We start from the raw sequence: 13,270 nt of genomic DNA on the forward strand, positions 1-13,270 counted from the left end.
CACCCCTCCGGGTATCTTTTCTGTGGGTCCTCTGTGTTTTCTGAGACGCTTTGGCAGGCCTGCTCCTTTGTGTGCAGGTTTTGTCTCGGCGTTTTTAAGCTGAATCCCAAACAGAAAGGTTGCGCCTTGCCAAGCGTCTGCGATCGTGTCTTTTGAGTGGTGGTGTCCCTGCTTGCCCTCGGCTTCTAGAAGGTACGAGCTTTGTGACTGGCCTCGTTACTGTAAAATATTTTTATACTTTGTGTGTGAAGACGTCATTGGCCGTGCCATGTGTGAAGGTGACAGGGAGAAAGAAGATGAGCAGCGGCTTGGTAAAAAGAAAAAATGACTGGCCACATGTGGTGACTTCCAGCTGAATCTTCGTGGTAGCCCCAGCTAATTGCAGACCAGATGTCCCCAGTGTCACACAGCTGTCCTATCCACATGTTCTCACCCCTTTTTTTGGCATTGAGTGGTGATCCAGTTCAGGGAGGTGATCCAGTTTAGCGTCTTCAACTGTTTTCAACTGGATTAGCTCCTTGTGCTGCTCCTGGACAGCTGGGCTGTTTTGGGAGCACAGATTTAAAAGGAAAATAAGGTACTGTGGGGCTAGATCATACCTTGCAATTGTGTAGCCACATGCAATGCTGGCAAAAATAAATAAATACATCTCTATATGCAGTGCTCACATGGTTCATAGTTGCTGGTTCCAGCGCTGTGCCAGGAGAACGGCTGTCCTCGTAGCAGTCGTACAGCTTGAAGTAGCCACGGAGGTATGTGGCAGCCATGCAGAAAAAACCTTTCATCTTGGATGATCCCACGCAATTTCCCCAATACATAGTGAGGGAGTTAATGTGTTTGCTTTACTTGACAGCCTGAGCACGCAGAGGCTCCGTTTTTCTTTTGCTCAAACACCGTATAGCTTGGATTTGGATTTAGCTTAAACAAATCACAAGGAACTGTCTCTTCGTATTATGTAAAGTTTATGTTCCTGAGAATAAAAGGATCACTTGTGGATTACTAGAAGTGCTGCAATTTGAAAAGAGCTGTGCTGGGGAGGATACAACTTGTTCTCCTTGAGGTGGGACGAGAGTTTTCAGGTCTCTTTGTAGTCATTTCAAAGCCTGGGCAGGGAGATTTGGTTTACCCTGGCGTTGTAGGATTGTCACTGGTGTGAATGAGGTGCTTGGCAGGAGGTACTGCTCAGGAGGATGTTCACTGCACAGCCCATACTTCATGTGAGTGATGATTTTCATTTTGTGCATTTTTCTTCTATATGTAAGTGGCAGTGAAGACGATGCAAAGCCAAATCTGTTTTGGTTATGCTGGGAATGGCCATGAAGCAAGCGTGATGTTTGGTGCATCGTAACTGTCATCACCGAGCAGTATTTTTGCTTGCTTTTCTAACGCAGCTTTCACGTTGGTAGTAGCCAAAAAAAACTTTGCAGCCCCAGCTCATGATAGTTCTGCACAGGGAAAGGAAATGTCCTCGAATTAGCTGTAGCCTGAAAAGCAAACAACTTTGGGGATGAAAAGTGAACAAGAAAAGCACGGTTTCATCATGACTTGCTTAACACAGTGTCCCACGCTAAAGTGCCTGCTCTGTTTAATGCGTTGTTTTTTCAGGAGTTGCAGGGTGGGATGGGGAGGAAAACTGGTGTTAGAGCTTCCTGGAGTGTGAGTTTAAGCAATTGCATTTGTGGTTCTTAATCTCGGTGCTGTTCTTTTTCACCCTTGGACTAGAGTAGGTGGGCTGGTGCCGGGGGAACGTTTGTGCCGTATCGAAGCGCTGTAGGTCCCTCTGTGCCCCGGCCTGGGCAGCCAGCCCGCAGCTTTTGTCTGCCCTGCACGCAGGTGGAGAGAAGGACGTGGAGAAGTCAGGCTCCCATCAGCCTCCTGAAAGCACTTTGTGTCCCCGGAGAGCCAAACTTGGGGTCTCTTCAGAGGATAATAGATGCCGTGCAGGTGAGTCAGCCTTTTGTGCTGAGGTCCAGGTGCTTGACTTATTTTCAAGTTGGCATGCTCGGACACACTCTGGCATTCAGCGCATTTGTAAACACTCCCGCAAGCTGAGGAAGGCTTTTGTCTTGTAACCGGTTTTCCTTAATGCTCGGGGAGTGACTGGCTTGACGCATTTTCCCCAGGTGGCATCAGCAGCCTGTGAAATACACAGGGAGCTTTCTGCAGCAGGGTGATCCGCAGGTAGGGCAGGCAAGGGTGAGCGTCTTTGGGCAGGGTACCAAAAACACAAATATGCACCCTTGAGGCCCCAGGACAGGGAATGAAAGGCTCCATGTCTCCAACCAGGCCTTTGGGCCATGCAGTTCTGTTCCTCGTTTCTGCTCTCTGTGAATTTAATGGTCGGGAAGTCATTCCTCCAGCACAGCAGACAGATGATACCTTTTGTTTCCCTAGTGGTGGAAAGACCCCTGCTAGTGGAACAGAGCAGAGCTGAAGCCTTTTGTGCTGGGTTTTATGTCAAGTTGGGGTTCTCATGTCTCTGAAAGAGTGTTCAATTTCCCTTTAATAATCTATTACTCCTTTAGAGTCTTTCTTTTTGACCAAGAACTCAGGAATATTTATTTCTGTAGCAAAGAACCAGTGAGAAGTAGTTCCTGGTCAGTTTTCCACAATATTCAATGTAAGTATGTGAAGAGGACAGTCCACATTGTGTTCCTGAGGAAAACAAACTTCCACACTTAAGTGGGAAATTATTCAATGCACATAATAAGAATCTTCTCAGGTGTTTGGATCTGTTTTTTTTTTTTTTTTATTTATTTTTCTTCTTTCTGGGTGGGTGTTTGTATGTTGTCAGTAGGCCCTTGTCTTGAAGGGCCTGATCTTGTGAATGGCAATGAACAGAGTGGTTTTGTGTGCTGATGATGCCCGTGGGACTGTTCCAGTGAGAAGTGTGGAGCTGAGTCCAAAACATCCATGAAGCCCACCAGATACTGAGGTTTTGCTTCCCCGCCTTCCTTCACCTCCTCCATTCCCAGCGGGCTGTGAAGCAAGCTCTCCTCTCCAGGAGTAGTTGCCTGGAGGACTGGACCTTTTTTTTCCCTATAGTAAAAAAAAGACCTGAACACATTCAACTTCTGACATGTTATGTCTGAAAAAAAGTAAGCTAAAATGTGTGTATAGGCTGCAAATGGTTGCGCAGCCAGTGGTGAGGCATTGAGTTATAACATGCCTCTCTCGAGTGGGTACCCTGGGGATGGAAAAAGTGACTTAATTGTATATTGTCAAAAACAAAGAGCAACTTTTGGTAGGGTCATTTAATGGACCATTTAGCTTCACTTGAAACTGGTTTTGCTAAAAGCTGCCGTGCAGGAGTCACACGGGTTTGCCTTTCGGTGTCAACTGTTTGCTGTGTAGGTGGGGGCACGCTGCAGGTGCTGGTGACAGTTTGCTCTGTTTGACTCTGTGCCCAGAGTGAGAAGTGACTGCCTCGCTAGCAGGACCTAAACATGCCATTATCTTATTAGTGCATTCACTTCTTTAGGCAATTAACCCGCATTACGCTTAAGCTACCTTTATTATGCGCATTCCCACAGTTTTAACACTTTATCGTTTAAAGCCTAGGAGCGAGGCTTAATTCCACCCGTGGAGTCTTGATAAGAGTTCAGCGTGATTGCATCCGAGTGATTTTGGGGGACTGGCCCGAGAAGTGAGGGTGAGAATCAGTATTGTCAGCTCTTGGAGCAGGTGGAGAGGCTGCCAGGAAATGCCCTTTCTGTGCTTCGTGTCGGATAAGATCCTTCTTCCATGTGAGCACGTTCAGATCAAAGGTGGAGATTGATCATCCTGATGTTCAGGTACATTACATTTACATAAGGACTGGTCATCAAGGATATTCCCTCCCTGCCCCATATTTTAAGAAGAACTACAGAAAATGAGCATTAAAGAAAACATCGTATTTCGCAGGTGCCTCAGTTCCATCGTTTGAAAGTTTTGCAGCCAACTGCTTGGCAGTTCTGCAGAACTGTCACACAAATTGCTACCAGGTGATATTTTTGGGAGGGAGTATTTTTTTTTATGAGTAAGCATATAGCTCCTTAAACCACCTGAGTCATGCGTTTTATTTTTAATACAACATCATTCTGAAGACTCAGCGTGTCAGCATGGCGGTGATAGGGCAGGAGGCATAAGGTGACACGTAAAGGCCTCCTAAAAGGGGGAAAAAAGAGGGGAGAACCTTGTGTACGCTGTAGGATCACTGAATTCACTGACACATGTATTTTTTCCTAATGACCACATCAATCCCTGATGGCAGGGTTGCAGTTTTGGGGCACCCTCCTCCAGCCTCCCAGGTGGGTAGATGACAAAGGGAAGGTGGTAGCGGAGGACAGCGGGCAATGGTTATGCTTCTCCGGTACGAGCAGAGGTGTGTTGCTTCCCGTATCGAGGTCAGTCGCTCTGGCAACATGGCCTGCTCTCTGAATTTCCACGAGCAACCGTAGCGTGTTTTTCACCGGGGAATTTTGCTCGACTGGTTAATCCGTACATTCGGATTCAGGGCACGCTGCAGTGGGTGTCACCGGACTTGTTTTACAGGGTTTTCCAACAAAAACATCCAGGGTGGTGTTTCCTGCCCTCCGTAGGGAGGCAGGAGGCTGCTGGCGGTTGCTTTCCCAATCCTGCCCTTGCGCAATGGCACTGGCGGTCACCAGTTGCAGCCCCAGGCTCTTGGCTTCTCCTCAGCTCTTGGCTGCTGGCTGCACCATGGCTCGTAGCCCACGTGTCACCTTCGGTGTCCACAGCCTCCAGCTTTCTCACGTTTGGATCCCTTTGGCTTACGTCCTTTGGAAGTAGGTAAGATGATCGCTCTGCAGGGAGCGTCAAAGTGTTTCTTGGGGGAAATGCTGGTGAAGGGTAGAAGGCCCTATAGCTCTACCCACAGGTGGTGCCTGGGGTTTGAGGGGTGGAAGCAGCTTGGGTGGGCATTTAGATGAGTGTTGTGGTGTTAAGGACGTGGCTCAGTTTCAAGGGGATCATTTCAGGGGCAGGAATATGATGCAGAGGGACAACCTCACCCTGCTGTTCTGAAAACCAGTCCCAAAGTCCTTGTGGAAGGAGCTTTGTTTGCCCAGCTCGTCCCTGTGGGACATCAATGGCTGTTGGTGCGTAAAGCTGGCAGGATCGAGCCCAATAACTCGTAGTAATATCTAATTCCCCGAAATGATGATAGTGAATAATTCACTGCCTGGGATCTCCTTAGAGATTTAATAGTCAAGAAAACTTTGGTTTGTGTGTACGAAGTCTGCTTTGGCCAAGAAGGGTAAAGGCGGTCATTGTTAAGTGGGCACCTCTGTAGTGTTAGAAACTGGAGGGATCCTATGTTTTCTGAACAATTTACCCTTTGGGTTTTGGGGTTTCTGTACTGGGTCACCCAGGCTGATAGTCACCCTGGAATTTAAGGTGGCTGTTGCTTTCTTGGAGGGTCTGCAGGATCAAAAATTCCCTGGTGAAGTAGTTACTTTGATTTGGGGATGGGGAAGTGGAAGAAATAAACTTATCAACTTCTATGTTAGATTATTATTTAAATGCATCCAGGAGCATACAAAAAACCAAACCAAAACAAAACCAACCAAACAAAAAAAACAAACACAAATTTCTGAGTTCAGAGGCTTTCAGTCTTTTTAGGGGTGCATGCACAAGGGTTTACTCCCCTGATTTGCTTTCAATTTGCTTTTAGTAGTGCTAGGTAATACCAGGCTATTATTGCATGTTTTATATGGGCAAGGAAATTCTGTCCCTGCTTGTCAGACCAGGAACAATGTTTTTAACACAGCTGTGGTGACCCTAACACAACAGCACTTTTGAGTAGGTGCACAGGTCCCGTGTCATTACAGAGCAGCGTGGTGTTTATGAGAGAACCGGCAGCATTGTCGAGTGCTTCTCAGCTGCTGTTTGGGTAAAACAGGTAGGCTCACATGTTGTCCAGAACTGATCAGCTGTACCTTGGGAGTTTTGTTTCCTTGTTTGCGGCTGTGGCCTGGGATAACGGTGGGTTGGGGTTGGCCGTGTGTTTCAGCTGCCTTAGAAAATGGTGCCATGTGAAGTGTGAATGGAAACTTTGAGACCTTTTTTTTTTTCCAGTTGATGTTAGACAGATTGGAACGCACAAAAATATTGTGCAAAATGAGGATTTTTGCAAAATGGGCCAGCTCTACAGAGGGTGGCAGGTGGGGTTGATGCTAAAACAGACGCCTAAAAATATTTCTTCCAAGCTATTTCTGTGCATCCTAATAAGAGCCACACACAAGTGCCCAATGGATCCGTGCTCTGAGCTTGGTGCCTGTGCGTGGCAGGAGCTCTGTGTAATGAAGAATAGATTTGTGGTATTTATCTTACTTCAAATTGTTAATGGTAATTCAAACACGATCAGTTTACGAATGTAGGGATGATTCAGCTGTGTCTCACTCCCTGTACCCTGCGTCTCTTGTCCAAGTGCCTGCATCCACTGCTGAATAACACCAGGCTGTTCTGATCTGTGTGGCTTATGGCATAACGGGTGCAGATATAAATACAAACAAGAATATAATATATCTTGATAAAATAGATTATTATTGTTATTTTTTGCTTTTGCCTCTTTGATCATCCATATGTTGTCTTGCTTCTCGTTCCAATATTGTGCAACCAACTCTCCTCATCTCTGCCCCTCCAGGAAGGGGAGAGATGCATGGCACAAATTTTAACCATGAGTAAATAGTCTGAAACGTGCTGCCACTTCAGAAGAACAGTTTGTGTTACCTCTTTGGAAAGCAACGTATTTGCTTACTTGGAGTCCTGTTCGATAACCTTTGAAATTACCTCCAGCTTCACTGGAATAGGGCTGGGTTTTTATTCCCTACGATCTGTAGGAAATGGTTGAGATGCCAGTGTAGCTAACAAAGCTCTGACACATCCTCCTTATTTTTGTTCAATACTTTCCTCTAGAAGTAGTTGCACTGAGTGTGACCGTAAAACTTAATTTCAGAAAGTTTGAGTAATGGTCACCAACTTATATTGAAATAGCAATATGCGATATGTTTTAAAATAGCAGTTGCTGTTTATTTTTAAGCTCAAGGAAAAAAAAGGCTTTTTTGAGTGATTAAATTTACAATGCAAAAAAATGCTTCCTCCCAGGCTTTAAGTAGGTCAGGATCAATTGCAGCCTGACCTGCTCAATGGCCAGCATGGGATGTGGGGGAGGAGGTTTTGGTGGGCTTTCCTTTCTCCTTTTTCTTTAATAAGTCAAAATATATTTGGTTTTGAGACTTGTTCCACTGGCCACATATTGTATTTTGTAGGGTATTTCAAGACATCCCTGAAATATTTATCGTGCTGCGTCCCACTAAGAATGTAATCTTAAGGTCTCCACTGTTTATGAAGCACAGTCTATATTTTATCTCATGCTGAGTCGAGATGTGATAATGGTTGTTTAGGGATTATGTGAAAATGGAGTGAGGAATGACCCTTAAAAATCGGTAGGAAGTAGGAGATTCCCAGATGAGACTGGGGAGGGGGGGAGCTGTTGGAATTGCTACTGCGGGGATTTTCTCAAGAGTATTTCCTTTGCAGGTATACTGAGGGAAATGAAGATCGCTGAGATAAAGAAGCTTTGTGAAAAAACACAGTAAGATCTGTTTGGTTACAGAAAGTATAAGCAGGCCTGTAACTAGTAACTTCGTAGGGCCTTGGGATGCTAACACCAGGAGCTCCGGCAGTGCCACCTCTCCTAAATCAGTCACCTGTTGTGACAGGAGATGCCTGCCTTGGTTTGAGGTTCATACTTTACATCTCCTTCAACTATTTTAGATTTAAAAAAAAAAAAAAAAAGATTTGCCAAAAGCCTGGTGCTGGGCTGCAGAGCTCTCTGTGTGGCCTGTGGCCCTTTCAAGGCAGACATTCTGCAGGTTTCTCTGGACAGTCAAGTGCCTGGCTGCGTGGAAGTGCAGGCAGTGACCCCAGCGGTCCCTTTCAGCCGCGTTTGTCTGTGTGGTTATTCCGAAGTGAATTTGTTCAGCAAGCTGTGAATTGTTAGATTTATTTTTAATTTTTTGATATGAATCTGGCATGTCAAAGATCACCTCTTTCACTGTATGTCTACATTTTAAAAAATGGAAATAAACTTTTCACTATTTTCAAGTGATTTTTTTTCTTTTTAATGCTTGTCTTTTATTTTAAAATACTTGCCCAGGCTTCTGTCTTCAAGGATTAAATCTGAATGTGGGTGCAAGATAGCAATAAAAATGTTCTTGAGTCTTTCTTTTGATGAGTTTTTCCACAGCTTAATGTTAACAATAATTTAGAGTCAGCTCTGTAAGGTATTTAAGGACTGTGCAGAGATCATTCTTCCTTCTCTGACGTTCAGCTGTTCACACTGTTTTAGTAAAGGCAACTGAGACTTAGCAAGCTGTTCTGTGCAGTGCTTTAGGTCAGGAAATTAAGAATGGCTGAATCAATTGAAATTCCAGTAGGGAATTGGGACATGATGTAAAGCTACCTACACCTGTCAGGGAAACCTGAGTGCTGTCTACAACAAAAATACTACTGAGTCCCTATTATTCAATGGCTGCTGGGGCCTTCAGTCTGCCTCACTGCCAGCAGTATGGGAAGCAGTTTGCTCACTAAGGCCGTGTTGGACTGATGGTAAGGAGGGAATGACAACTTGTTGAGTCACGACAACCATGTTTTGCTGCAGAGAAGTCATCCCTCTAAACTTGTTTTACTTGTGAGCTAAGCCAGGTCATCGCACAAGGTGTACAGAAATATGCATCAGCTCATACATACTTTCTACTAGATTCTTTATAACATGCTAGTAGAGTTGATATCTGTATTATGTACATATTAAATTGCACGTGCTATCTGAAATAAGACAAACAGGGAAGGTTTATTCTCTTTTTTCCTTCTGTGCTATTGTATCAGCTGTTAAGGTCAGACAAACAGAATGGTATGATGAAAAGATGAAAAAGTTGACCCAAGTGAGTTGAATTTGGATCTCTGAGACACACGTATCGTGTTTTATGCCAGATAAGCTAAATTAACTGGTTTTCAGTAGAAAAATATGAATGTGTAATTTAAGAAAGAGTGCTTTAAGATTGAGGGTTAGGAGTTATTTCTGTTATGAGCAGAAGGAGCAGATGCTAACACATCTGTGCCATGCACATCGTTGTTTTGGAGGAGAAATAAATTCAATATGCAAAGATGCATGTAGTATATCTATCTTCACCAAAATTAGCTTTTTATTTTTATTTTTTTATTTTTTCTTCTTCAGTCATTGTTCTCTCTGGCTTTCAGGATTCAGAACAAGCTGCTGGGAAGATAGATAGGAGTGGAAGACCCCTTCTTGGCTATCTAATTACCTTTTGAAGACATCCAGATCATAAAATTTTCCTCATGAGCTTACTAAACTTTATTTTTAAACTGATTTTTGCCCTGCTGCTCCTATTGGAAGTGGTTCCACACTTACTATAGTGGCTAGTTAAACCTACAATTTCCAGTATGAATTTTTATGCTACTGGTTAGACTTGTTAGTTTTAGTTTAAGTACCTTTTTTGCGCTTTCTGCTTTGATAAGCCTGTCTTCCCAGTCTTGTGATCATCCTGGCTGCTCTTTTCTGCATTTCTAGGCTGAGCTCATCTGTCTTGAGTGTGAGTGACCAGACCTGCAGATGCGATTTCAGCTGAAGTCTCATCAGATCCTGGTGGTCTGTTTGACAGCAGTAGTTGTTCTGATGCATCCCTGGGTTGCACGTGCCTTTTCCTGGCTGCTTTGCATTGCAGAGGGACCATGAGCTAATTTTTAATAATTACTGTACTGGGGTGCCTTGCCTGCTCCTTGGTACTTTTAAACGATGAGCTCCCAGTAGCTTTGTGACTTTTTTCACATGCGTGAATTTTTTGTTTGGTTGTGTTGCCTTCCGTTTCTGCTGTGGCAGTGCTTTCCTGTAAAGTGATCTCGTAGCCATTGTTTAAAAGGTTCTGAAATAATTATATGCTTTTTGGCTCTTTTATTTTTAGCGATTCTGAAGAATGGTTCTAATCCTTTGTCTGCTACTGCACCTGTTCTTCTTGTATTGCTTGGCGTAACCGTGCTTTGGAGGTGGGGTGATCAGGTGGCTTAGGGTACCCTGAAATCATGAAGGACACTTCTGGGTCATGTTCTCTCTCCTTACGCTTCTGAATCGAGTTGCTTTGTAAGAATGAAGAGAAGGACAAAATTTAATAAACAGCATTGTTTGTTCTTAAGTTCAGAGCTTGGGAAGAGAGGACCAGCTCTTTGTGCTGTCCCACCCAGAGGCTCTCCCTGTAACTCAGTTCTGGGGTCTTGTTCAGCTTGAAAGGGCCTCCCTGGGACCCTGGCTTTGCTGGGCACCTCCACAAGTTTGATTTGCTGTGGTTACCTGTGAAGGAGCCTTCTTTCAGGGGAAGTAGTTCTCTAAGGGTTGAGTTGTCTTCCCTCAGGTGGTGTTCATGGTGCCCAGAGAGGTGGTGGGGTCTCCTTGGAGAGCTTCTGAAGCTGCCTGGCTGTGGGCCTGTGCTCCCTGCTCTGGGTGGCCCTGCTGGAGCTGGGGTCAGACCAGGTGGACCCAGAGGGCCCTGTCAACCCCACGCAGCCCATGATCCTGTGCTGGATACTGGGGAGGGTCTTTTATTCCCAGAGAATGCGATCCCACGTCGGCCTACACCCCTGATGGCTGCCTGCTGTGGTGCTGCCCTCTCTCTGGAGCTGGAGCTTCTGTCACAGGCACGTCGGCAGTCAGGGGACCCGCTGTAGTCAAAACCACGTCAAAACCACCCCCGTGTCACTGCTGTGGCAGAAGCTGCCTGAATGGGAGCGTTGTTTGCGGGATGCCTTTGCTGAAGGCTGCAGGAACTCTGGCTGCCAGGCTTGCTGAGGCCTGCAGTTCGCTCAAGGGCTCTCCTGGTTCTGCTTCCAGACGGGATCTGCAAAGCTGCTGAGGTCCATGGCACTGCTCACAGCACCTGCCCGTGCTGCTGGGCACCTCGCTGCGTTGCCTGGTGCTGCACACAGCCCCTCTTCTCTTCAAGCTTCAGCTTCCAGCACGAGCAATCCTTAAACGTGTCTGGCTCTCAGGGCTCGGTGGCAGCAGCGTGATGTGCTCCCTGCCCTGACTGGGGTTTTATATTTGGCAACACGCTGCTCAAGCGTTCTCACCCTCGTCGCTCGTTCCTACGTTCACTTTGCCCTTTGCTGTGTGCTGGTGTAAGCATTTGCGAACTATGTGGTGAACCAAATGGGAGAGTTCATCTGGCAGGAAAAGAACCCAGCGACTAACCATGTGGCTGCACAAATGTTTGTTTCTGCCCCGCAGGAGACGACAGCAGGGGAAGGAGGTCGTACAACGGCGTGAAGGGAGATGAGAGCAGCAGCTTTGGCACTGGTGCTGGCTTTAACCTGTACAAATACAATTTTGGTTTTCCTAGGCTGAATACGCAAGCCCGAGGTCTCTAAGACTTTTGCTACTTGCGAGAATTGGAGCTGGTGTCTGACCTCTTGTTTGGTCACTCATTTCTAACAGAAACGATGCTGTTTACCTAAAATTATTTACCTGCAAGGAAATGGTTGACTTCCTTGTATCATAAAACACGATGTGTGCTGGAGCCAGCATGCAGCACTTTTCAGGGCAGGTTGTGCTTTCACAGTCTTTTCAAACCAAGCAAACTTCATGGTTCTTCCTTACATACAGCCTTTTGTGCACTGGAACATGGACGCTGTAGCTATTGTTCCATTAGACTGCTCTTTTTAACTTTTTAAGTGTGTGTACATGCCCCCACAGCGTCTCTCTGTGCTTGAATGGATTAAGGAAACTGGACTGTGTAGTTTTATGCTTAGGGTGAAATAGAAGGCAGTGCTCTTGGCAGAAATTTGGCTTGATTCCTCCTGAAGGCTGAGAGAGATGAGCCAACGTACACAGATCATTCAACAGGTATGTCTACAAGAGATTGGTAAAGGTTTTGATTTTGAGAGGTCGTCTTGATTTTGAGCTTTAAAAAAGCTTACATGCTTCCCACTGAGACCCCAAACCACCGCTGTCTTTATCGAAAACTGTGGTCATGTGCCTGGTTCTTTTCCAGATGTGTGTTTTATCAACTTTATCGTCTTATTTCTGAGATTAGATGTGAAATGTGGGGAGTGTCTTGTGACAAGCCCTCAGTATTGTGGTCAGGGTATCCTGTCGTGCCATAAATACCATTTAATTTTTTTCCCCTTTTACCATACAGCCTTATTTCCTTGTCTTGATTCCACATGCCGTTGTTGCATTGCAAAATGCATTGAAGGGACAGAACAGAAGGTAGAAGCCTCAAGTGAAAGATTTGTCTTGACTATTTCGGGTCCCTAAAGCGTTTATTTTTCTGTTATCTGTGTTTTATTTTCTTTTCACGTGTGATTTCTCGTATTTGCAGGTGTTTCATAAAACCGAGCAAGCGAATGCTCAAAATACTTGAGTTGACAAGGTCTGCAGGCTCTGGGGGCAGGTCAACCCACACAGTGGTGCACGCCTTGCAAGGTCACAAATGGATATGGGACTAGAATGGAGCAACGTGTCCTATATGGAGTTTGGTGTGAGATCTTAAACTTGTTAAGGAAAAGTATGTTTGTCCTGGGTCTTGGGAGCCGATGACCAGCACTGAGCTGGACCACATCTGAAAAATGTGCAGTTCCTTGATTTAAGGCAGACGTGGAGAATTTTGTAATTGCCTCCTAGGTTCAGGTGTGCTGTAGGCAGGTACAAATCCTGGAAGCTACCAAGCTTGATGGTCATTGAGAACCTGAAAAACTTGCAAAGGTTCTTACTGAAAGAGAATAAAACAGAATAAAAGGGTTATTGACATAGCTGGATTATTATTTTAGCGCATGTGTTTGCCCAGTAGACTGTAATGGACTTGAAGTAGTTATTCTGGTACATTGGGTAAATTCTCTATCGATTTTGGTATGCCTAGTCATTGTGAAAACTGATTTCTCAATTCCACACAGCTGCTCTTGAGTCGTCAAGAATTGGCCTGTCAAGCATTGGCCTGTCACTTCGACTCAATTGAGATAAATGTGCCACAAGATATGTTTTTATTATTGTGTGCTTAATTGAGTATGCATTAGTACCTCGTGAAGAACCACTTTAATTAAATATCTCTAAAATATTTTCTATATACTATCCTGAGTTAATATCGTAAAAGGTTTTTCTCTAATTTTTTTGAAGGGACATTGTGGATAAAGAAAAGGCTCGTGTACGGAGTGAGTTAAGTTTCAGCTTGCTGCAAAATCCTCTTGTCAGGTCCAAGACACT

At 45.0% G+C, this 13,270-nt stretch overlaps 1 protein-coding gene across 2 annotated transcripts in view; it reads left to right on the forward strand.

Moving 5' to 3' along the window:
- The window catches only part of MNAT1 (MNAT1 component of CDK activating kinase), a 120,560-nt gene that overhangs the window by 16,050 nt on the left and 91,240 nt on the right, over positions 1 to 13,270 (forward strand). Inside the window, exon 1 of one of the 2 annotated variants that reach the window (XM_072038174.1) lies at positions 1,919 to 1,944. The exons of the other annotated variant lie outside the window; for it this stretch is intronic. Coding sequence (XP_071894275.1) covers positions 1,934 to 1,944 — 11 coding nt within the window. The 5' untranslated portion in view covers positions 1,919 to 1,933. Of the gene's footprint in view, positions 1 to 1,918; positions 1,945 to 13,270 lie in introns of those variants that run through there. 2 annotated transcript variants of the gene reach the window in all.

The sequence above is a fragment of the Anas platyrhynchos genome, chromosome 5 (assembly GCF_047663525.1).
Source record: "Anas platyrhynchos isolate ZD024472 breed Pekin duck chromosome 5, IASCAAS_PekinDuck_T2T, whole genome shotgun sequence".
Classification (NCBI taxonomy): domain Eukaryota; kingdom Metazoa; phylum Chordata; class Aves; order Anseriformes; family Anatidae; genus Anas; species Anas platyrhynchos.